This window comes from Enhydra lutris, unplaced genomic scaffold (genome assembly GCF_002288905.1).
Source record: "Enhydra lutris kenyoni isolate GAN:26980312 unplaced genomic scaffold, ASM228890v2 scaffoldscaffold34, whole genome shotgun sequence".
Lineage (NCBI taxonomy): Eukaryota > Metazoa > Chordata > Mammalia > Carnivora > Mustelidae > Enhydra > Enhydra lutris.
In genome coordinates, this window is record NW_019154118.1 from 5112223 (window position 1) to 5129364 (window position 17142).

The 17142-nt window shown below is 54.9% G+C and overlaps 1 protein-coding gene across 2 annotated transcripts in view; it reads right to left on the reverse strand.

Annotated features, from left to right (window-relative positions):
• Window positions 1–1176: 1176 nt before the first annotated feature.
• Window positions 1177–17142, reverse strand: part of LOC111153753 (suppression of tumorigenicity 14) — a 39802-nt gene continuing 23836 nt past the window's right edge. For both annotated transcript variants that reach the window (XM_022512965.1, XM_022512964.1), the window contains exons 5-19: window positions 16725–16882; window positions 16473–16508; window positions 15970–16210; window positions 14002–14141; window positions 13590–13687; window positions 12501–12610; window positions 12279–12409; window positions 11061–11165; window positions 10652–10762; window positions 10441–10554; window positions 10025–10147; window positions 9006–9192; window positions 2865–3139; window positions 1952–2088; window positions 1177–1794 (exon numbers count right to left, since the gene is read on the reverse strand). In XM_022512965.1, coding sequence (XP_022368673.1) covers window positions 1633–1794; window positions 1952–2088; window positions 2865–3139; window positions 9006–9192; window positions 10025–10147; window positions 10441–10554; window positions 10652–10762; window positions 11061–11165; window positions 12279–12409; window positions 12501–12610; window positions 13590–13687; window positions 14002–14141; window positions 15970–16210; window positions 16473–16508; window positions 16725–16882 — 2128 coding nt within the window. In that variant the 3' untranslated portion in view covers window positions 1177–1632. The remainder of the gene's footprint in view (window positions 1795–1951; window positions 2089–2864; window positions 3140–9005; window positions 9193–10024; window positions 10148–10440; window positions 10555–10651; window positions 10763–11060; window positions 11166–12278; window positions 12410–12500; window positions 12611–13589; window positions 13688–14001; window positions 14142–15969; window positions 16211–16472; window positions 16509–16724; window positions 16883–17142) is intronic.

The following is a 17142-nucleotide window of genomic DNA, read 5'->3' on the forward strand; positions in this document are numbered from 1 at the left end:
TCCCTTCCCTGGAAGGAAAATCCAATGCACATGGCTGTGCAGGTATCAAGACAAAACATTCAGGCTAAAAGCAAAGAGGCAGCTGATCTCCTCCAAGAGGTCCGTCCAGATTGCTCCAACCAAACTGTGTTTTCCTCACTTTGGTTCCCAAAACTCATGGAGGGCAAAGACTATTCATTTAACAAATATGTATTAGCATCTTCTAGGAGCCAGGCCTGAGCCAGGGGTATGGTGATGAGCAAAGACCACCCCCTCTTTGTTCATGACACTGGCCATCTGATTTCTCTTTCTAAGCCCCTCCTTTCCCCTAGCGCCAGCCTGTATAAGGCCTTGGCATACAGAAGGCTCTCAAATGTCCCTTCAAGAGCTCCCTAAGCCCTCCCTCGGTCATTGATGTCATTCTGTGTCACCCCAAGCAAGGAGAGAGAATATTTGAAATTAATAAGTAAAAAATCAAAGAAGGGGGTGCCTGGGTGGCTCAGTGGGTTAAAGCCTCTGCCTTCAGCTCAGGTCATGATCTCAGGGTCCTGGGATTGAGCCCCGCATCGGGCTCTCTGCTCAGCGGGGAGCTTGCTTCCCCCTCTCTCTCTGCCTGCCTCTCTGCCTACTTGTGATCTCTCTCTGTCAAATAAATAAATAAAATCTTTAAAAAAAAATCAAAGAAGGTACACTGGAGATGTGAGAACACTTAAGCAAGGCACCATCCTTCCTGCAAGGCTCAGGGACCATCTGCTCAGCCCACACTGGACAGCCTCGACACCATGCCTACCCTTATGTCTGCGTGTACAAGCACACACGGGTTCACAGAACTCATCTCCCTGCCTAAGGGAAAGCCGTACTTCCTCCTTTCTTCCTGGGACACAGCTCCTCCTTCTCCTCGGGCACCCAGGCTGGGCAGCTACTGCACACCCTTCCCACCTCATGCCTCTACCCTCTACCCTGCACACTCCTCCTCTCAGGGCACCAGGCCCTGCTCAGGAGCAAAACATAGTCCCTTGCTGTTCTGGAAAAGGCCACAGGGCACTGTGGCCTCTGCTCTTAGCCTGACTCCAGGGTCTGTGCTGATGGGAATTTAAACCCAGTTTACTACTTGCAACTGGAGCTAGGAGAAAAAGGAAGAAGAGTCCATCAAGTCCAGTGAGAAAAAAATTTACCTAAAAACAAAGTTTACTCATACACACAAATACATACACTGAAGCCCACCCTAGGAGCTGGTAAAAATTCAAATCTTGGGCCGATGTGTCTTCCAGGGTCCTCCACCCTGGGTTTCCTGAAGAGTATGACCCTAGGAGCCTACAGCGCCCCCACCAGTCCCACTGTAGGGGTCCCCGTGTCAGAGGGGCAGAGCCCAAAGATCTTCAAGAGGAGCCTCAGTCCAGTTGGGGACTGGAGGGAAGAGGCTGTGTCTTCAAGCTTGTGCCCCTTGGGACGGGCAGTGTCCCCAGCTCCCATCCCCTGCTTCGGAGGCTGAGTGAGGAGATAAGTTCTCCAGGCCGATTCACCCTCTCCATAGTCCTGGGGATTCAGTTCACAGTCTGGGTTCTGGGGAGCTCAAGTCAGGGGTGCTGTTAGCGATCCTGTCCTTGGCCCGCAGGTGTGCACGTTGGGATGACCCGCCGATGGCCCCTGCAATTACACCCCAGTCTGCTCTTTAATCCAGTCCCGAAATTCAGAGAGCCTTGTGTACACGCCGGGCTTGTCCCTCTGAGCGCAGCCATCACCCCAGCTCACCACACCGGCCTGGAAAATCCGCCCGTCGGCTTCCACGCTGGACAGGGGGCCCCCAGAGTCACCCTGCGGGGAGACCAGCGCCTCAGTGTGAGTGCCAGCCCCTCCTGCGCCCTCGCCTGGCCCACGGGCTCCAGGACTCGGGCCCCGCCCCCTACCCTGAGCCTCGACCCTACCCCGAGCCCCGCCCCCATCTCGGGCCCCGCCCCCGCCCCGCGCACACCTGGCAGGCGTCCACGCCACCGCTGAGGTAGCCCACGCACATCATGCGGGGGGTGATCTGCTGCGGAAGCAGGCTCTCACAGGTCGTTTGGTTGATGACGCGGATCTCGCCCTTCTGCAGGATCAGCGCGCTTGTGCCTGGGTGGAAGAGGAGAAGTGAGCAGGAGGAGGCTGACCCGGGCCATGGCGCCCCGACGGGCAGTACAACGGCCAGCACCCCATTCCAGGAGCTCCCACGGCAGTGACCTCACTAGCAAATCTGCGGACACAACCCCAGTGCTCATGGCTGACATGCTCAAGGAACTGATGCCTCGCCAACTCGAGGGGACAGCGTGCAGCCCTGTGGATAAATGGGCGACAGGTGACAGGAGATCGGATGTTCGCCATGGGGACTGGGTGTGGGAAACAGGAAACAGACGAGTGAGGGAAAGCACCACAGAGTGACTCCAGGGCTGTATTAAGGATGTAGAGCCTAATGTCAAGTTCCTTCTCTTCTTCCTCTCTCTATTCTATAGATTTTCCACAGTGTGCTGTGGTACTATTATAACTGATTTTTTTTCCATTTACCATTTACCAGCTAAGGGCCTTCAGATGGAGGCAGAAGGACCAAGGAGGCCAGGCTCCCGCCACAGAACCTGACACAGGCCCAGCTTGCCAGGCCTTTACATCACACAGGGCTCCCCCCAGTGTCCCTTCCGTTCACGGAGTACCATGTGGGAGGGTGTTTTATCTTCATTTTACAGGTGAAGAAACAGGCTCAGAGTTTAAGCAACAGCCAAGGTCACTCAGTTCAGTGGCATGGCCAGGCCTTCCACCCGGAGCCCAGCCTCCACTTCACTCCTGAACAACCTCACCCTGCCAGGCAGAAGGCGGTGGGACAGCCCAGTGGCCACCAGCCCCACCACCCTACTCACCTCCTTCCTGGGTGTGGCCCCAGCCCGTGACCCAGATAGCCTTGCCGGCAGGGAAGGTGTGTGAGGATTCCGGCAGGCAGATGGGCCTCACGGTGCTGCTGTACTCGGCCGGCTTCTCCAGCTCCAACACTGCAATGTCATAGTCGAAGGTGAAGTCATTGAAGAAGGGGTGGGTGATGATGCGCTTGAGCCCAAGTTCCTGCACCCCAGTCGCGCTGCGCTTGCTCTGGTCGTGCAGGCCCAGGAAGGCGGTCCACATTTTGTGGTCAGAGTACCTGCAAGAGGAGCCCAGAGCGCTGCCTTGAGCCAAGCACTGACCTAGCCAAAGCCACCCGCCACTGCCCAGACCATGAGGGGGCTGTGGCTTCCATGTGGTTGTAGCCCTCCACCAAAACCACTGGTGTCGCCCACCACAGCACTCAGCCCCATTCACCTCCTTGTTTCCCTCTTTTAATACATTTTTAATCTGATTACCAAAATATATTTCTTAGCGACCTGATCTTTTACAGAAAGAAAAATACAGAACTCAGCACAAATACTTTAACACTTTAACAAATACTTAACCACTGTGCTAAGGTATTCTAAGAACAAAATGTATTCTGAAGTGTGTATTCTAAGAGCAAAATGAATTGAAAAGTAGACTGAACTTCACCTACTATGTTTGCTGTTGGTAGTGAGACAAGTATAGCGATTCTGGATTGCATTGTGTATACTGGCGAACTGAACAAGTAAAGATAACATGCTCACATTGCTGGGAGCCAATTTTTGGTGTGGGAAAAGGGAGCTACAAAGGGAGTAGGGGAGGAGGGAGTGCAATCAGAGGTAGCAATTAAAGCTCAGGATTTCCCCCAGAAAATGGCCCCAAAGCAATGACATCCTCAATAACACCCAGAACTTGGTTTCTCTATAGTCTTCTCCATTAAAAGGAACCAAGGCTCCCTGGAGAAATGGTTGATTTCAGGTCTGAAGCATGGAAGGCATGAAGTGACCTTGGAACATTTTGATTTACCAGAAGTAAGCAAGTGCTCCAACAATCATGGAGTCAGTTATCAGGACCATCCAAACATCAAAATGAACAACAGGATTAAAGCAGTACACATGCTGAATAATATAAAAGGGGGAGGAGAATCCACGAGCCCATCTTGAATTCTAAAAAAGAATTTCAAAATTTTATAACAGAAGGAAAGCTACTCTTTACAGAAAAACACCAGCTAATAAATACACAAGAAGCAATATAATAAGAAATGGCATTTTGCATCTACCTAGGCAATAACCAACACCACTAAGAATCACTGATGGACGCTAAAAGCGCTGGGTAAAAGATTGCCAGGAGGGCTGCTGGGGGGCTTAGTTGGTTAAACGTGTGAATCTTGATTTGGCTCAGGTCATGATCTCAGGTTCGTGAGATCGAGCCCCACAACAGGCTCCACGAGGGACATGGAGCCTGCTTAAGATTCTCCCTCTCCCTCTTCCCCTCCCTCCCCCCCCAAAAGTGGGGGGAGGGAGTTGTCAGGCAACAGGATATTCACGCTGATTCAAAGTGTCATTCAAGTGGGGGCACATTTATAATGGATGAAAGCCACGGACCCCACCTTAACCAGGTGATCAGACTGTCCTCCCAGCCATTTCCACCAGTGGGCTGGGACACAGCATCACCTATGTAGTGTTTTCCAGAGGGAGGAGAAAAAGTTGAACTTAATTCTAACCATGAAAAAGCAATAAAAAAACACAAACTCAGAGACAGTCTGCAAAATAACCAGCCTGGACTTTTCAAACATGTAATGCCATAAAAAATTTAAAAAAAAAAAAAAAGTTAAAATAAAGGCTTAGGGGCAGTGTTCTAAATTTAAGAGACTAAAGAAAACTAAGGACTACTACAGAGCACAACCCTTGACGGGGTCCTAGATTTTTTTTTTTTTTTAAAGCTATGAAAGACAACACGGGACACTGGGGGACACCTGAAGCATGAAAGACATGCTCGCCACTAATACTGTGTCAACACTGTCGTTTCTAGAGGCGATCCCCACATTGTGAGTATGTGGGAAGCTCTCCTTGTTCTTGGGAGACAGGAGCCAGCGGAGGCACTTAGGAGAGGGAAGTAAGTCATCATGGCTACACCCAACTCAGAGAGTTCAGAAAAACACGTGTATGTGTAGAGAAATAACAAAGTGGTAATATTCAACAGGTAATGACTGTAGATAAAGGGTATGAGGATATTCATTGTCATTTTCTTCTTTCATTATATTCGCAAATTTTTTGTAGGTTTGAAAACTTTTCAAAATAAAAAATTGGGAAAAATATATCTTTAAAATACAAAGTCTGAATGTAGGAGAAAGGCACGAAGGCCAGCTTCATTTTCTCTAACCTCTCAGGAAAGTCAAGAGGCTAATCAAGTGGCCAGTCCTAAAATGTCCAAGCAACGCTCCTTCCCTCCTCGGAGCTCTGAACCTTAGCCCCTCCTCCCTCTCTCTCGCCCCAAGCCCCTAAAGCCCAGTTCACCGGCCCTCCGCTAACCCCGCCCTCTGCTTAACCCGGCCCTCTGCTAATCCCACCCACCGCGAACCCGGCCCTCCGATAGCCCCGCCCACCGCTAGCCCGGCCCTCTGCTAGCCCCGCCCTCCGCTAACCCGCGCCTCCATCCCCTTCTCTCGGTTCCAGCTACCGCCTCCCGGCAGAACCTCACACCCAGACAGTAGCAACAGCCTCCAAACCGTGTTTTTGCCTCCGGCCTCTCTTTTCCCTTTTTTTTTTTTTTTTAAATATTTTATTTATTTATTTGACAGAGAGAGAGACACAACGAGAGAGGAAACACAAGCAGGGGGAGTGGGAGAGGGAGAAACAGGCACCCTGCTGAGCAGGGATTCCGGATGACCTGAGCCAAGGCAGATGCTTAACGACTGTGCCACCCAGACGCGCCTCCAGTCTCTTTTTAATCTGTTGCTGCCAGATGAAAAATTCCTGAAAACTTCTTTCGTGAGAGCCGTTTTGAACAGCCTGAAGTGATTCCAAGACCTCCAGATCAGCCAGGCATTCTATATCTGCATTATTCAGCTTTACCCTTTCTGACTTGTTCTCCCAACCATCTATGGTGTTCCAGGAATTGCATGAAGACCCAACCTTCAAGTGTTCCCTGTACTCGGGGAAGGAGCCATGAACACCACCATGACAGCACAGTAGGGTGACCTCCAGAATGATGGGCAGCGGACTATGGCAGAGTATCGGGTGGGGGGTGGGGAGTCAGGAGAGGAAGCATGTCACAAACAAGGCCTTGGAGCTCAAATGGGACTTGGCTAGTCAAATCCTGGGGATGGGGGAAAAAGCAGCAAGATCACAGAGAGCACAGGGAATGTTTAGATGCCTCCCAAAACTGAATATATGGAAGGAATGATGGTGGGACAGGAGACGGAGCTTGGAGAGATGTCACGGGCCAGAGAATGTGGCCCTGTCGGTCACAGTCCCGTTACACCTTTTCTGCTTTATCCTGCAAGTTACCCCAAGCAAGGGGTTGATAGGATCAGATTAGCTCTTTAGAAAGACCACACCCACATTGTGGGAGACAGACGGGCTGAGAAGGAAGAGGGTGATCAGGTAGAAGGAACTGCGGCCACTAAGGCTAGGGAGTCAGGGCAGCTGCAAAGTAAGTGGGAAAGAGTACAGATGGTCTGGGATATTCAGCAGGCAAGGGCCAGTGGCTGAAAGGATGGGATGTGACAGGGCTGGGGGGACAGGGTGGGGGAGTCATCATTCTCCCCTCTGGCACCATCTGTCCGTGATCCCGTCACCTGCTGTAGACATTTCTTTGTCACCTGAGCCCATGCTAAGTCCTGTGCCTCCCACCTCCTTGCCAGTCCCATTCACCCAGCAATCCCAGCCCCTCTTTCTCGAAGCTTCCTCATTAAGCCTGCCATGGTGGTCTTTTCTCTCCAGTCTACATTCTTCGGTCAAGGACAGCCTTCGACTATATGAGCAGACTTAATCTCTAGTCGTTGAAGGTACACAAACTCACCAGCAACTGAGAGACCAGGTGTGGAGGTACACCCACAGAGGAGCCCGGGGACTGCGGGTGGTTGGGAGGGCGCTGCTGGTAGCCACACCAAGCTCTCTTCTCAGTGCTGACATGTCAAGTCATGCCATCCCCCAGGCAGCCCTTCAACGTAGGGCTGCCCATTTTTAGATGAGGACTCAGACACACAGAGACTAAGTAACTTGCCCAAGAGCACACAGCTATGAGTTGTGGACAGGACTGAATCCGGGCAGCCTCTACTCTTAACCATGGCAACACCCTGCAAGCACCTGCCAATTCAGAAATGTGTCCAAAGTAACTGCACTCCAGATCCTAGCAAACTTCACACCCACCTGCCTCTGCTCACACCCTTCTTTGTCTGGAAGGTCTGCATCACCTCGTCCAGTTGCAAACACTCTCATGTTTCAACACTCATATCAGACACCCCTGCTCGCAGAAGCACTCCTAAGTCTCCCACCCCTGCCCCAGGGGGGAGGGGATGGGAATTCTCAACTCCCACATGCTGGGCCAGGTAACTTACCCAGCTCCCACACAGCACTTGCCATGCGCTCATGTACGTGTGTGTGCACGAGCATGGGTCACATATCTCGTCTCCCCAGGCTGGAAGCCTGGGAAGTGCAGGGAAGAAGGCTTACTCATCTCTGTCCCCTGGTACTCGTAACAGCATGGGGTGTCAAATGCATTCACTGCATTATTACTTCATGGAAGACTGATGATCAAAAGAAAATGAAGGGGGGCACCTGGGTGGCTCAGTGGGTTAAAGCCTCTGCCTTCGGCTCGGGTCATGGTCCCAGGGTCCTGGGATCGAGCCCCGCATCAGGCTCTCTGCTCAGCGGGGAGCCTGCTCCCCCCCCCACCTCTCTGCCTGCCTCTCTGCCTACATGTGACCTCTCTCTGTCAAATAAATAAATAAAATGTTTAAAAAAAAGAAAAGAAAATGAAGGAAGAGGAAATGAGAGAGTGATGAAGCAAGAGAAAGAGGGAGAAGGAATGGAGGGCACAGGGACCACACATGGAGATCCTGGCTTGCCCTGCTGAGGGTCTAGAAGCAGTGGGATTACAGTAAGACAAGATACGGAGGGCCCCAGCTTCGCTGTTCCCTGCTAACAGGATTCCCAGTGGATAGTGTCTCATTCCAGCCCTAGGCCGGGGAAAATAGAAGATGAGCCTAGAACTCCTGGTAGGGCCAGAAAGCATGGAAGTGGCTGAAAAGCACAAAAGGATGGGGTCAGATCAGAGGGACACAGGAACCGCGCTGAAGAGAGGGCAACGGTCAAATCTGGAACAATCTGAGCAACAAAGTCACGTCATGGCATTGGATTACAATCCAAAGAAACGTGGATACGCGTGCGCCCATATTAATATAAATAGCTAAGTAAATAAATAAATGGAAGAGAAGGGACAAAGCTTCCTCACAGAAGAATTCCACATTGGCTCACTTCCAAAAAATAAAGAAAGGGGGACTTCACTGTGAGGCAGCCTGGCAAACACTCCCTCAACCAGCCTAGAAGGATTCACGTTACCAGTGATAAGTCAGGCTGGTGTCCTGTGCCTGTGACAGCATTTGATATTCCTTCCAAACACCCAGAAGCGCAGTCTGATCATGACAAGAACATCAGACAAACCCAGATGCGGGGCACTCTACAGGACACCCGGCAGAGCTCAGGGTTCCAGGAGCACATGCTTGTTACTCTCAGGGCCCCAAGGGTAAGAGCTCACGGGGAGTCTGAACCGGTCCCGGGGCGGCCCCGTGCACAAACTGACCACGCATGCCTTGGACCTCGCACACCCGGGCTTGAGTCTGACCATGCCGCTCCCAGCGGTACACTCATGAGCACAGGTCCTGACTTCCGTGAACCCCCGCTTCTGTAAAATGGGGACGTAACTGGACCCATCTAACCGGGCTGTAGGAGAGGCACTACGATACTGCTTTACAGAGAGAGAGGGAGCACGCAACAAGGGTCTGTTTTCATGATTACTGTTATTAAGCCCCATCCTGGGGGGTCTGCCACTCCACCCGATCCTGTCTCAGCGCCATCCGCTCCAGCATGACTTACATACAGGGGGCTTTCCGAGCCCAGAAAACCCAAGGAGAACCCCTCCCGCCAGCGGCCCACCTGAAATCTCGCTCATCGATGAAGCAGTGAGCTGCCGACACCATCCAGTTGGGAGAGATGATCGAAGCCCCACACACGTGGCCCTGGCTTTGGACGTGGAGGCTGACCTGCCAGGGCCACTCACCTTCGTCTGCATTCGTGCCCCCAACCACCCGGGACTGTCTGGTGAACGACCGTAGCCCACAGTCTGGGAGGAGCAGAAAGCGCACAGGTCAGAGTCCAGATGGAGCACCAGCCCCCCGGCCCACCCCAGGCTCAGGAAGAGGCCATGGGAGGCAGTCGCCTTTGGGTGGGACCCCCTACAAATATCTTCTAGACTCAGAGATCCCACGGATGGTCCCCGGCCCCTCTCCCTGCTTCCAAACCCAAAACCCTTGCACTCCCTGCTCCCCATCCGTGCCCAAATGCATTTAGAGGCCTTCCGACATCTGCTGGTTTGCTTGGATTTCATTTGAGTGTCATTTGCCTGGATTTCCTCGCTGACTGCTGACAGGCACAGCTCCCAGGAAAGAGCGGATGGGCGACGTGAAGTCAGAGAATGGCTATAGCTGGGCTCAGATATAACCTCAGGCCAATGCTTCTGAAATATACATGAGGCCACAAACTGATGCATGGGTGCAGTGGGGGCAAAACCTGCCGGCTGCTCAGGTAGGCCATGTCCTCTCTCCTCCAGGCAAGATGGCCAGGTCCACAGAGCAGGGGCCAGCCCAGCACCTCAGCCAGGACATCAGCTCTGCCACAGAGGTGCTGACATGCTGGTGGCCACCGGCGCTGCCTCCAGGACCACAGTGCCTCTCTGCCAGTCAGCAAAGTCATCCTTTCCCCCAGACAGATACACCCTCTCACCAGGGCAGAGCTGGATGAGTGAGACACTGGCATGATTTCCACCTCTGTGTGTGCCTTGCATAGTGAACAACCTGCACAACATGTATGCAGTGAACAACTGCATACATTTCCACCTCTGTGTGTGCCTTGCACAGTGAACAACCTGCACAACAGTATGCAGCAGCCCTGCTCACCACAATCCTTCTCATCTGAGCCGTCGCTACAGTCCTTCTTCCCATCACACTCGGGGTTTCTCTTGCTCAAACAGAGCCCGTTGTGGCAGCGATAGGTGTGTTTGGTGCAGGCAACGGTTCTCACTGTTCAAGAAGGAGTCCAAGGGGCAGGGAATCAATTCCTCTGCAGCACCCAACCAGAAACCTGATGACCCATCTTCCTGACGCCCCTCATCAAGCCTGTCCCACCCTTCCACACTCATGCCATGTCCTCCCAGCCTCGCCAAAGGCTCTCCACCTTCCGGAAGATTCTCCCCCCAACTGACGCATTTTCTCATCACATTTCACATCTAGGGTGGTGTGTGTTTATTAAATTTGGGACACCCTGAGATGTGCTCACAGCTGCTTCCTCCCTTCCTGCTCCCACCAGGTCTCACCGAGGTCACACATGGCCTCATCGGAGCCATCGCCACAGTTGTCAGTCCCGTCACACTGCTGGTTCTGGGGGAGGCACTTCCCATTGCCGCACCTGAAGGTCTGAGCCGGACAGCCTGGGGGCAGGAGGCACCAACATTGAGCAGCTGCTTGATGACGCCCCCGCTGAGGGTGGGCCGCGGGGTGGCCCAGGCAGCCCCACCCCACACTCACTGCACTCCAGCTCGTCGCTGTTGTCCCCACAGTCGTTGACACTGTCACACAACCAGAAGAGGGGCTTGCAAAGCTTGTTCTTGCACGTGAATTGGTAGGTGGCGTTGCATTCTGATGGGAACAAGGGGCCACAGTCAGCGGGGCTCTGAGCCCTCGCTCTGACATCAGTCACTGCTCACTGCTTCCCACAGAAGCAAGGGTGACCAGAGAGCTGCCCAGGGACCCCTTTCCCTGCTGGGGGGGAGGCAGCTCTTTGGCGCCCCGGTGCCCCTGGCTATGGAAGCTGAGCCCGGCACTGCAGAAACACTCCACTGCCCGCTGCAACAGAAGGCCAGCCTCCGGAACAGCAGGTGGGGGGGAATGGGGCATGAGGTCTAAATGGGTCACCGCGCAGGCAGAGGGGACTCACGGCAGTTGAGCTCGTCGCTGTAGTCCGTGCAGTCAGCCCAGCCGTCACAGCGCAGCTCGTTCCTGATACACCTCCCGGTGTTACACATGAACTTGCCCGGGCATGCTGCAGGGGAGAGGGCAGGCCTCAAGTCCACGAGCACCAGCCCTCCCTCCCATGCTGGCTGCCTTCCACCTATAGCCGCCCCGGGACAGCCAGCCACAGACCCACAGTGAGGGGCCCCTCCTGACCACCAGTGATCAAACCCCAGGTAGCTGCAGAATGGAGACAGGCTGGCTGGGTGTGCACTCGGTTCTCCTGCCCCGTGTCCTTGGCCAGCCACATCCCCCCAAGTGCCAGGTTCGCCTTGCCCGGCATGGACCTAGCTCGGCAAATAGATGATGTAGGTGTCCTACCCAAGTGTCAAATGGCAGCCCAAGATTTCCATAATTCTAAGGCCGTTCTCACATTTCCATGTTTCTGAAATTGGAAGGTGTCTGCCACCTGACGTTGTGGGGCCGATGACAGAGCTGCGGGTAGGTGGGGATGAGCCTGTCCCGGAAGGCGGGGCCTTCACCTGTGCGCTGGCCCTGTTGCCGGCCAGGTATACTCCAGGTGGTGAGCCGTGCCGGTGCATTCTAACTTAAATTTGGATTCTCGTGTATAGTTAAAAGGTCTCCCAAAAGGTTACTCTCTGACATGGGGCCAAAACAAAAAGTCCCCATGGATAGGGACCGGCTGGTCTGCACACAGCAGGCAGGGAAACTGAAAGCCACAGAAACCGCCACATCTCTTACGTAGAGATGGCAGAATTTTCGGAGCCCAGAGTCGCTCGTGTGACGATTCCTGCCCCAGGATTTTCTCACGTGTCTCAGAACTACTATGCTATTCCCCAATGTCTTTGTGGCTAAAAGGCCACAAAGACAGGCACGGATTCCCAGAGGTGTGGCCCTGCTGAAACACAGGGACAGATGGCCCCAAGGGGCACTTGGGCTCCAGTGCCTCCCACAGGGACTCAAGGGCACAGCCTGTAGCAGTATTCACCGTTCACCTTTGTCAAGAAATGCATTTATGGCAGCCTTTCCTTTTATCCCTCCAAAAGGCACCTGAGTGATATGCACCCTTCATTCTCGGGATCTCAGAATCAGGGGAACACAATGCTGGGAAGATACAGAACAGAGGGGTCATCTCGGGCCGGTCCCTCCAGCCAGGTTCCTCCTTCTAGAGACGTGTACTCACGGTCACTGGAATCATAGGAGAGGTACTCGGCCAGGAAACCCGTGTCAGTGTAGGACTGATCGGAGTGGAAGCGCACAGTGATCCTGCTGCTCTTGCTGGTGACCACGAACTGGGGCCTCTCTCCGCAGTACCTATGGGGACCATGGTCAGAGGTAAGAGGAGACTCCGGAGGGGCTTGGGGCACCCCTTCCCTTCCAGCTCCAGCTGCTCCAGGGCACTTACTTCTCCCCGTTGACCTCCACGTAGTCCTTGGGGCAGGAGCCCGGGGGAATGTTGGGCTCCACCAAGTAGAAAAGCTTGAAGAGCACTTTCACATTTTGGTTGTTGGGCACCTAAGAAGGGAGACGCTGCTGGGGGTCTGCTGTGTCCTTCCCTCCTCCTAAACCCAGGGATGCGTGGGCTGCTGGCCATGGGCACTGGGGGGACCATGGCACATGGCACAGCCACTGCGCTTTTCTCTCTACCACCCACGTTGGCAATACGGAACACACGGCAGGAGGGACTCGAGTTAGACCTTTGGAAGAACTTCTGGACTCAGAGGCAAGAAAAACCAGAGGTCCTCCCGGCATCACCGAAGAAAGGAAAGAGAGAGGGGTCTCTGACTTGGAGGGAGTGAGGGGGAGCCCCAGGCAGCAAGACTCTTGTCCCACTGCCATCCAGCAAGTGCTTTCTCCATGCACACTCTGTGACTTCACCTCTGAGAGGCAGACACTGTTACTCTCCCTTCACCCAGGAGCAAGCTGAGGCCTGACAGGTGAAGCTACTGGCCCGAGGTCCCTCAGGCAGCCACCGATCAAGAACTAGGATTTGAATAAATGAAACAAGATGGGATTGGGAGGGAGACAAACCATAATTGACTCTTAATCTCACAAAACAAACTGGGGGGTAATGGGGGGGGGGGGGGTGGGGGGGGGGGGATTATGGACATTGGGGAGGGTATGTGCTATGGTGAGTGCTGTGAAGTGTGTAAACCTGGCAATTCACAGACCTGTACCCCTGGGGATAAAAAGATATTATATGTTTAAAAAAATAAAATTTAAAAAAAAAAAAAAAAAAAGAACTAGGATTTGAGTCTGCAGGGGCATTACTGAGATCGGCCCTCCCCGACCCTGCCCCACCCTTCCCCACCCTTCCAGGCTTTAGACACTTGGCATCCTGGGGATGGGCTGGTCAAGGAGCCCATCTCCCTCTCCTTGCCCTTCCTCACTTGCCTTCCTGAAGTGTCCCTCTCTCCTCCCCTCTTCCCTCCCCCTCGAGCCCCCCCTCCCTCCCTCCACCTTCTGCTCTCACGGGCACCCTACCGCCTCCTACCTGGATATCCCACGTGCAGTTCATGTTGGGCGGGTAGTGGCCTGGATAGTAGGGGCTGCTAAAAGTCCCGTGGGTGCCACGTAGGGAGCCTCCACAGCCTGACAGGAAAGGCAGGAGAAAGGCTCGAGGACCTGGGGGCCTTGGTGGAGCCGGCCCGCCCATCTCTCACGCTACACGCCAGGGCACCCATGCGCTCCGCAGCCCATTGCTGGAAGGCCTGAGTGCGGGGAGCCTGACACTTTACAGAGGGCTCCCGACCCACACGAGAGGCCAAAGGCCCCACAGCTTAAGCCGCCAACCTCTGTCACTGACCCGGGTCGGTTCACCCACCAAAGGCTTTGGCCTGGGCTTCGTGGGCACGGGCCAGCCCCTCAGACCCATCCTTCCTCCGCCCCACCGTGCCCCTCCTTACTGCTCAGCTTGGACAGCTGGGAGAACGTGGCCTCAAAGCCAGGGTGTCGCCGCTCGGTGTTGGTGATCAGCGTGACGAGCAGGACGTTCTGGGAGGAGAGGAAGGTCAGGTTGTAGGAGGGCGGGTAGGTGCCGCACAGCCTGTGGGGGCAGAAAGGGCACGTGTTACTGACAGCATTAAGAACCCCGGCGTCCCGGAACCCTGGTCCCATCCACAAAAGGCCGAGGGTGGGGTCACTTCAAAGCCCCCCCTGCATACACGACCTGAGTAAGGATTTAGTTGTGAGACTGTCTTTTCAACAAACAGCAAAAACTCTGCAACCTCGAATGCCTGACCACCGAAGATCCATTCAGCTATGCGTTAACTATAACAGTAACAGCACTGACACCGCCTAGGAACAGAACATGCACTCAGTGTTCTTCCTAAGAGCTCTACTAAGTAAATACTAAAATCCCCCCTTTACAGACAAGGAAACTGAGGCACAGAGAGAGGAAGTAACTTGCCCGAGGATCCACAGTGACTAAGTGGTGGGGCTGGACGCAAACCTCAGGCCCCTGGCACCCCGACCCACGCAGCCAAGGACGGTGTCCCACTGCCCTCACACGAGAATGCCATGTTACACAACCACCACAAATGACAGAAGCGCGTTTACTGATTCAGAAAGAGCACCATGACATGCTTCAGTTTTAAGAAGCAGAGAGCAAAACCAAACGAGCCCTCTGATCCCATTTTTACATCACACACAAACATAGCCATGCACAGGAAAAAGTGTGGAGGAACATACATCGCAAGCCTCACAGCGACTCCTTCTAGAGAGTGAGACCGTGACTGAGATCCGTGCTCCGTGCCCACCGATTTCCCAGTTCTTCCCTTCAGAGCCACATGCTGATTTTGTTGTACGATTCATAAACGAAAGAGGGGAAAACCTTAATGGAAAAGGAGCCCGGGCTGCTGAGCTGTGGCTGCAGATGGCTCTATCCTGTCTGGAGCCGGAATTCTAGCCCATTATTTATCACAGAACATCTGCCGTCCTCATTTCTGCAGACAGCGAGGGAAGGCTCTGGCCCACTGAGTCAGGGAGAGCTGAAGAGGGGGCAGCCCACCCCCACCCGCAGCGCTGTGCGAGGCACGCTCCATCCAGGCGGGGGGTAGGGGGGCTGCAGGTGGCCCCACGACCTCAGCACGTATACAACGCCTCCTTATTTCCTGTGGTCCTGATGCTTTGGCCGCAGGCTGGGGACTTGCTGGCTCTGGCGACACTGCCCCTCCCAGGACTAGGCAATTACCAGAGAGAGTCAAAAGTCACCCCTGCACAAGCCTTCCACGTACAGACCCCTCAATCCAGAGCCCACACACCCCAACTGCCTTCTCCATGGGGCTCTCCCCTCCAGGTGACTGCCCACCAGCCCTCATCACACCACAACCAGGTACCACACAGCTAGAGATGGCCTTGTGTTGTGCCCCAGAACCCACTGGAATTATCTGAACCAGCCAATCCTAAACCTGCCTACACGGCCTGGCCTGGCCTTTCCCAGAAACCGTGACAAAGGCTCTCGCCCGTTTCCACCTCTTCCCCTGCCCCCTCTGCCTCCTGACTGACTCTGGGGACTATGTGGCCCCGCACCTGGGTACTGTCCCTCCTCTTGCAAACAGTCAGAACAAATTAACTTTTCAATGGGCAGCCATCTCCTGAGCCATCAGCCTCAACATAAGTGAGTCTAATAAAGTGGGGTCTGCACCTCCACTCTGGTGAGGAAAGGAAGCACACCCAGCTCGCGGGCACCGAGGGGCCACTGAGTGCTCCTTACCCCGACCATGGCTGATGAAACTGCCTCTGAGCAGCTCTGCTGATCCCTATAGCCTGGAACGTGCCCAGGGGCCTCGAGTCCCACAGTCCATCTCTGGCCCACGCTGGGCTTTCCTCTGCAGAAAGCCCCCAGCCCACCTCTGCACCCCTGAGACACTCACTGCACCACAGCACGGGGCTCCACGGGGCTCAGGGTGTCGTACACCATGACCAGGTCACTGCCACGGTCGTCACAGGACGCGACATCAAAGCTGTGGAAGGTGAGGCTCAGCACAGAGTCGGCATCCCCCCGCAGGGTCCACTGGCAGTGGGCCCGAGCCGGGTACGGGCTGTCGGGGAAGCCGGGCGTGGTGAAGCGGGTCAGCTCCCCGCTCCGGGCGTGCAGGGCGAAGCTGCAGCTGTCTGCATGGGAGACAGAGAGGCTGTGGGGATAGCGCTGGGCACAGCTGGCAGGGGTGAGCCGCCCAGGGCTTCCCTGGTGGGGCCACCAGGCCTGGCCCCTCTGAGATGTCCCAGGCTGCCCTGGACCCGGAGACACCGAAGAGGGGGCTTCTCGTGGCCTGGGAGAGGCGGGTGTGTGCGTGTGTGATTTGGGGGACCCCCGTGACTGAGGGGCATCTGGCCACATCCCTCTTCTTCTCTGGGAGGAAGGCACGAAACTTACTGTCCTGGGCGGTCTGTACTGTTCTGGGGTCAGTGGCTGAAGAACAAGGAAAATAAAGTATTTACTGACACGGTCGATTTCCTCATTCCTGCTTCCTTATTCCCCAAGAGGGAGGTGCCGGGCTGGCAGGCAGGCCGTCTTCCCTTCCGCGCACTGGCTCGGCAGTGCTGTCCCCCCAACAGTCCAGGGGCTGGCCCTGCTCCTCCAAAGACAGGCCCAACACATGCCCACCCCCAGCGTCCCTGTACTCACGGAAGGCCACCACGGAGGTCAGCACGAAGGAGCTAAGGGCGCGGGCGCGGGGCGGCAGAGTGACCACACGCTCCTCGGCCATGGCGCACTCGGCCTCCTCCACCAGGTACTTGGGGATGCTGAACTCGGACCAGTAGTAGGCGATGATGCTGCCCTCGCTGGGGGAGAGGGGCGAGCCTGAGGTGCTGGGGCGGGGGGCCCTGGGCACACCACCCGTCCCCCCACTCTCCCCGATGCGGGGCACAGACGGGACAGCTCAGGCCCCCAAGGAGACCATCCTCCAGGCGGGGGCCCACCCCGGATTCTTTTATGCTTCCCCATCTTTTGATTCCTTAAGCCCAAGATCATGCCCCTTCACCCTCTCCTCTCACGTCTCCCACCCAACCAGCCGTGCTGTGGGGCCAGATAGGGTTTAGGA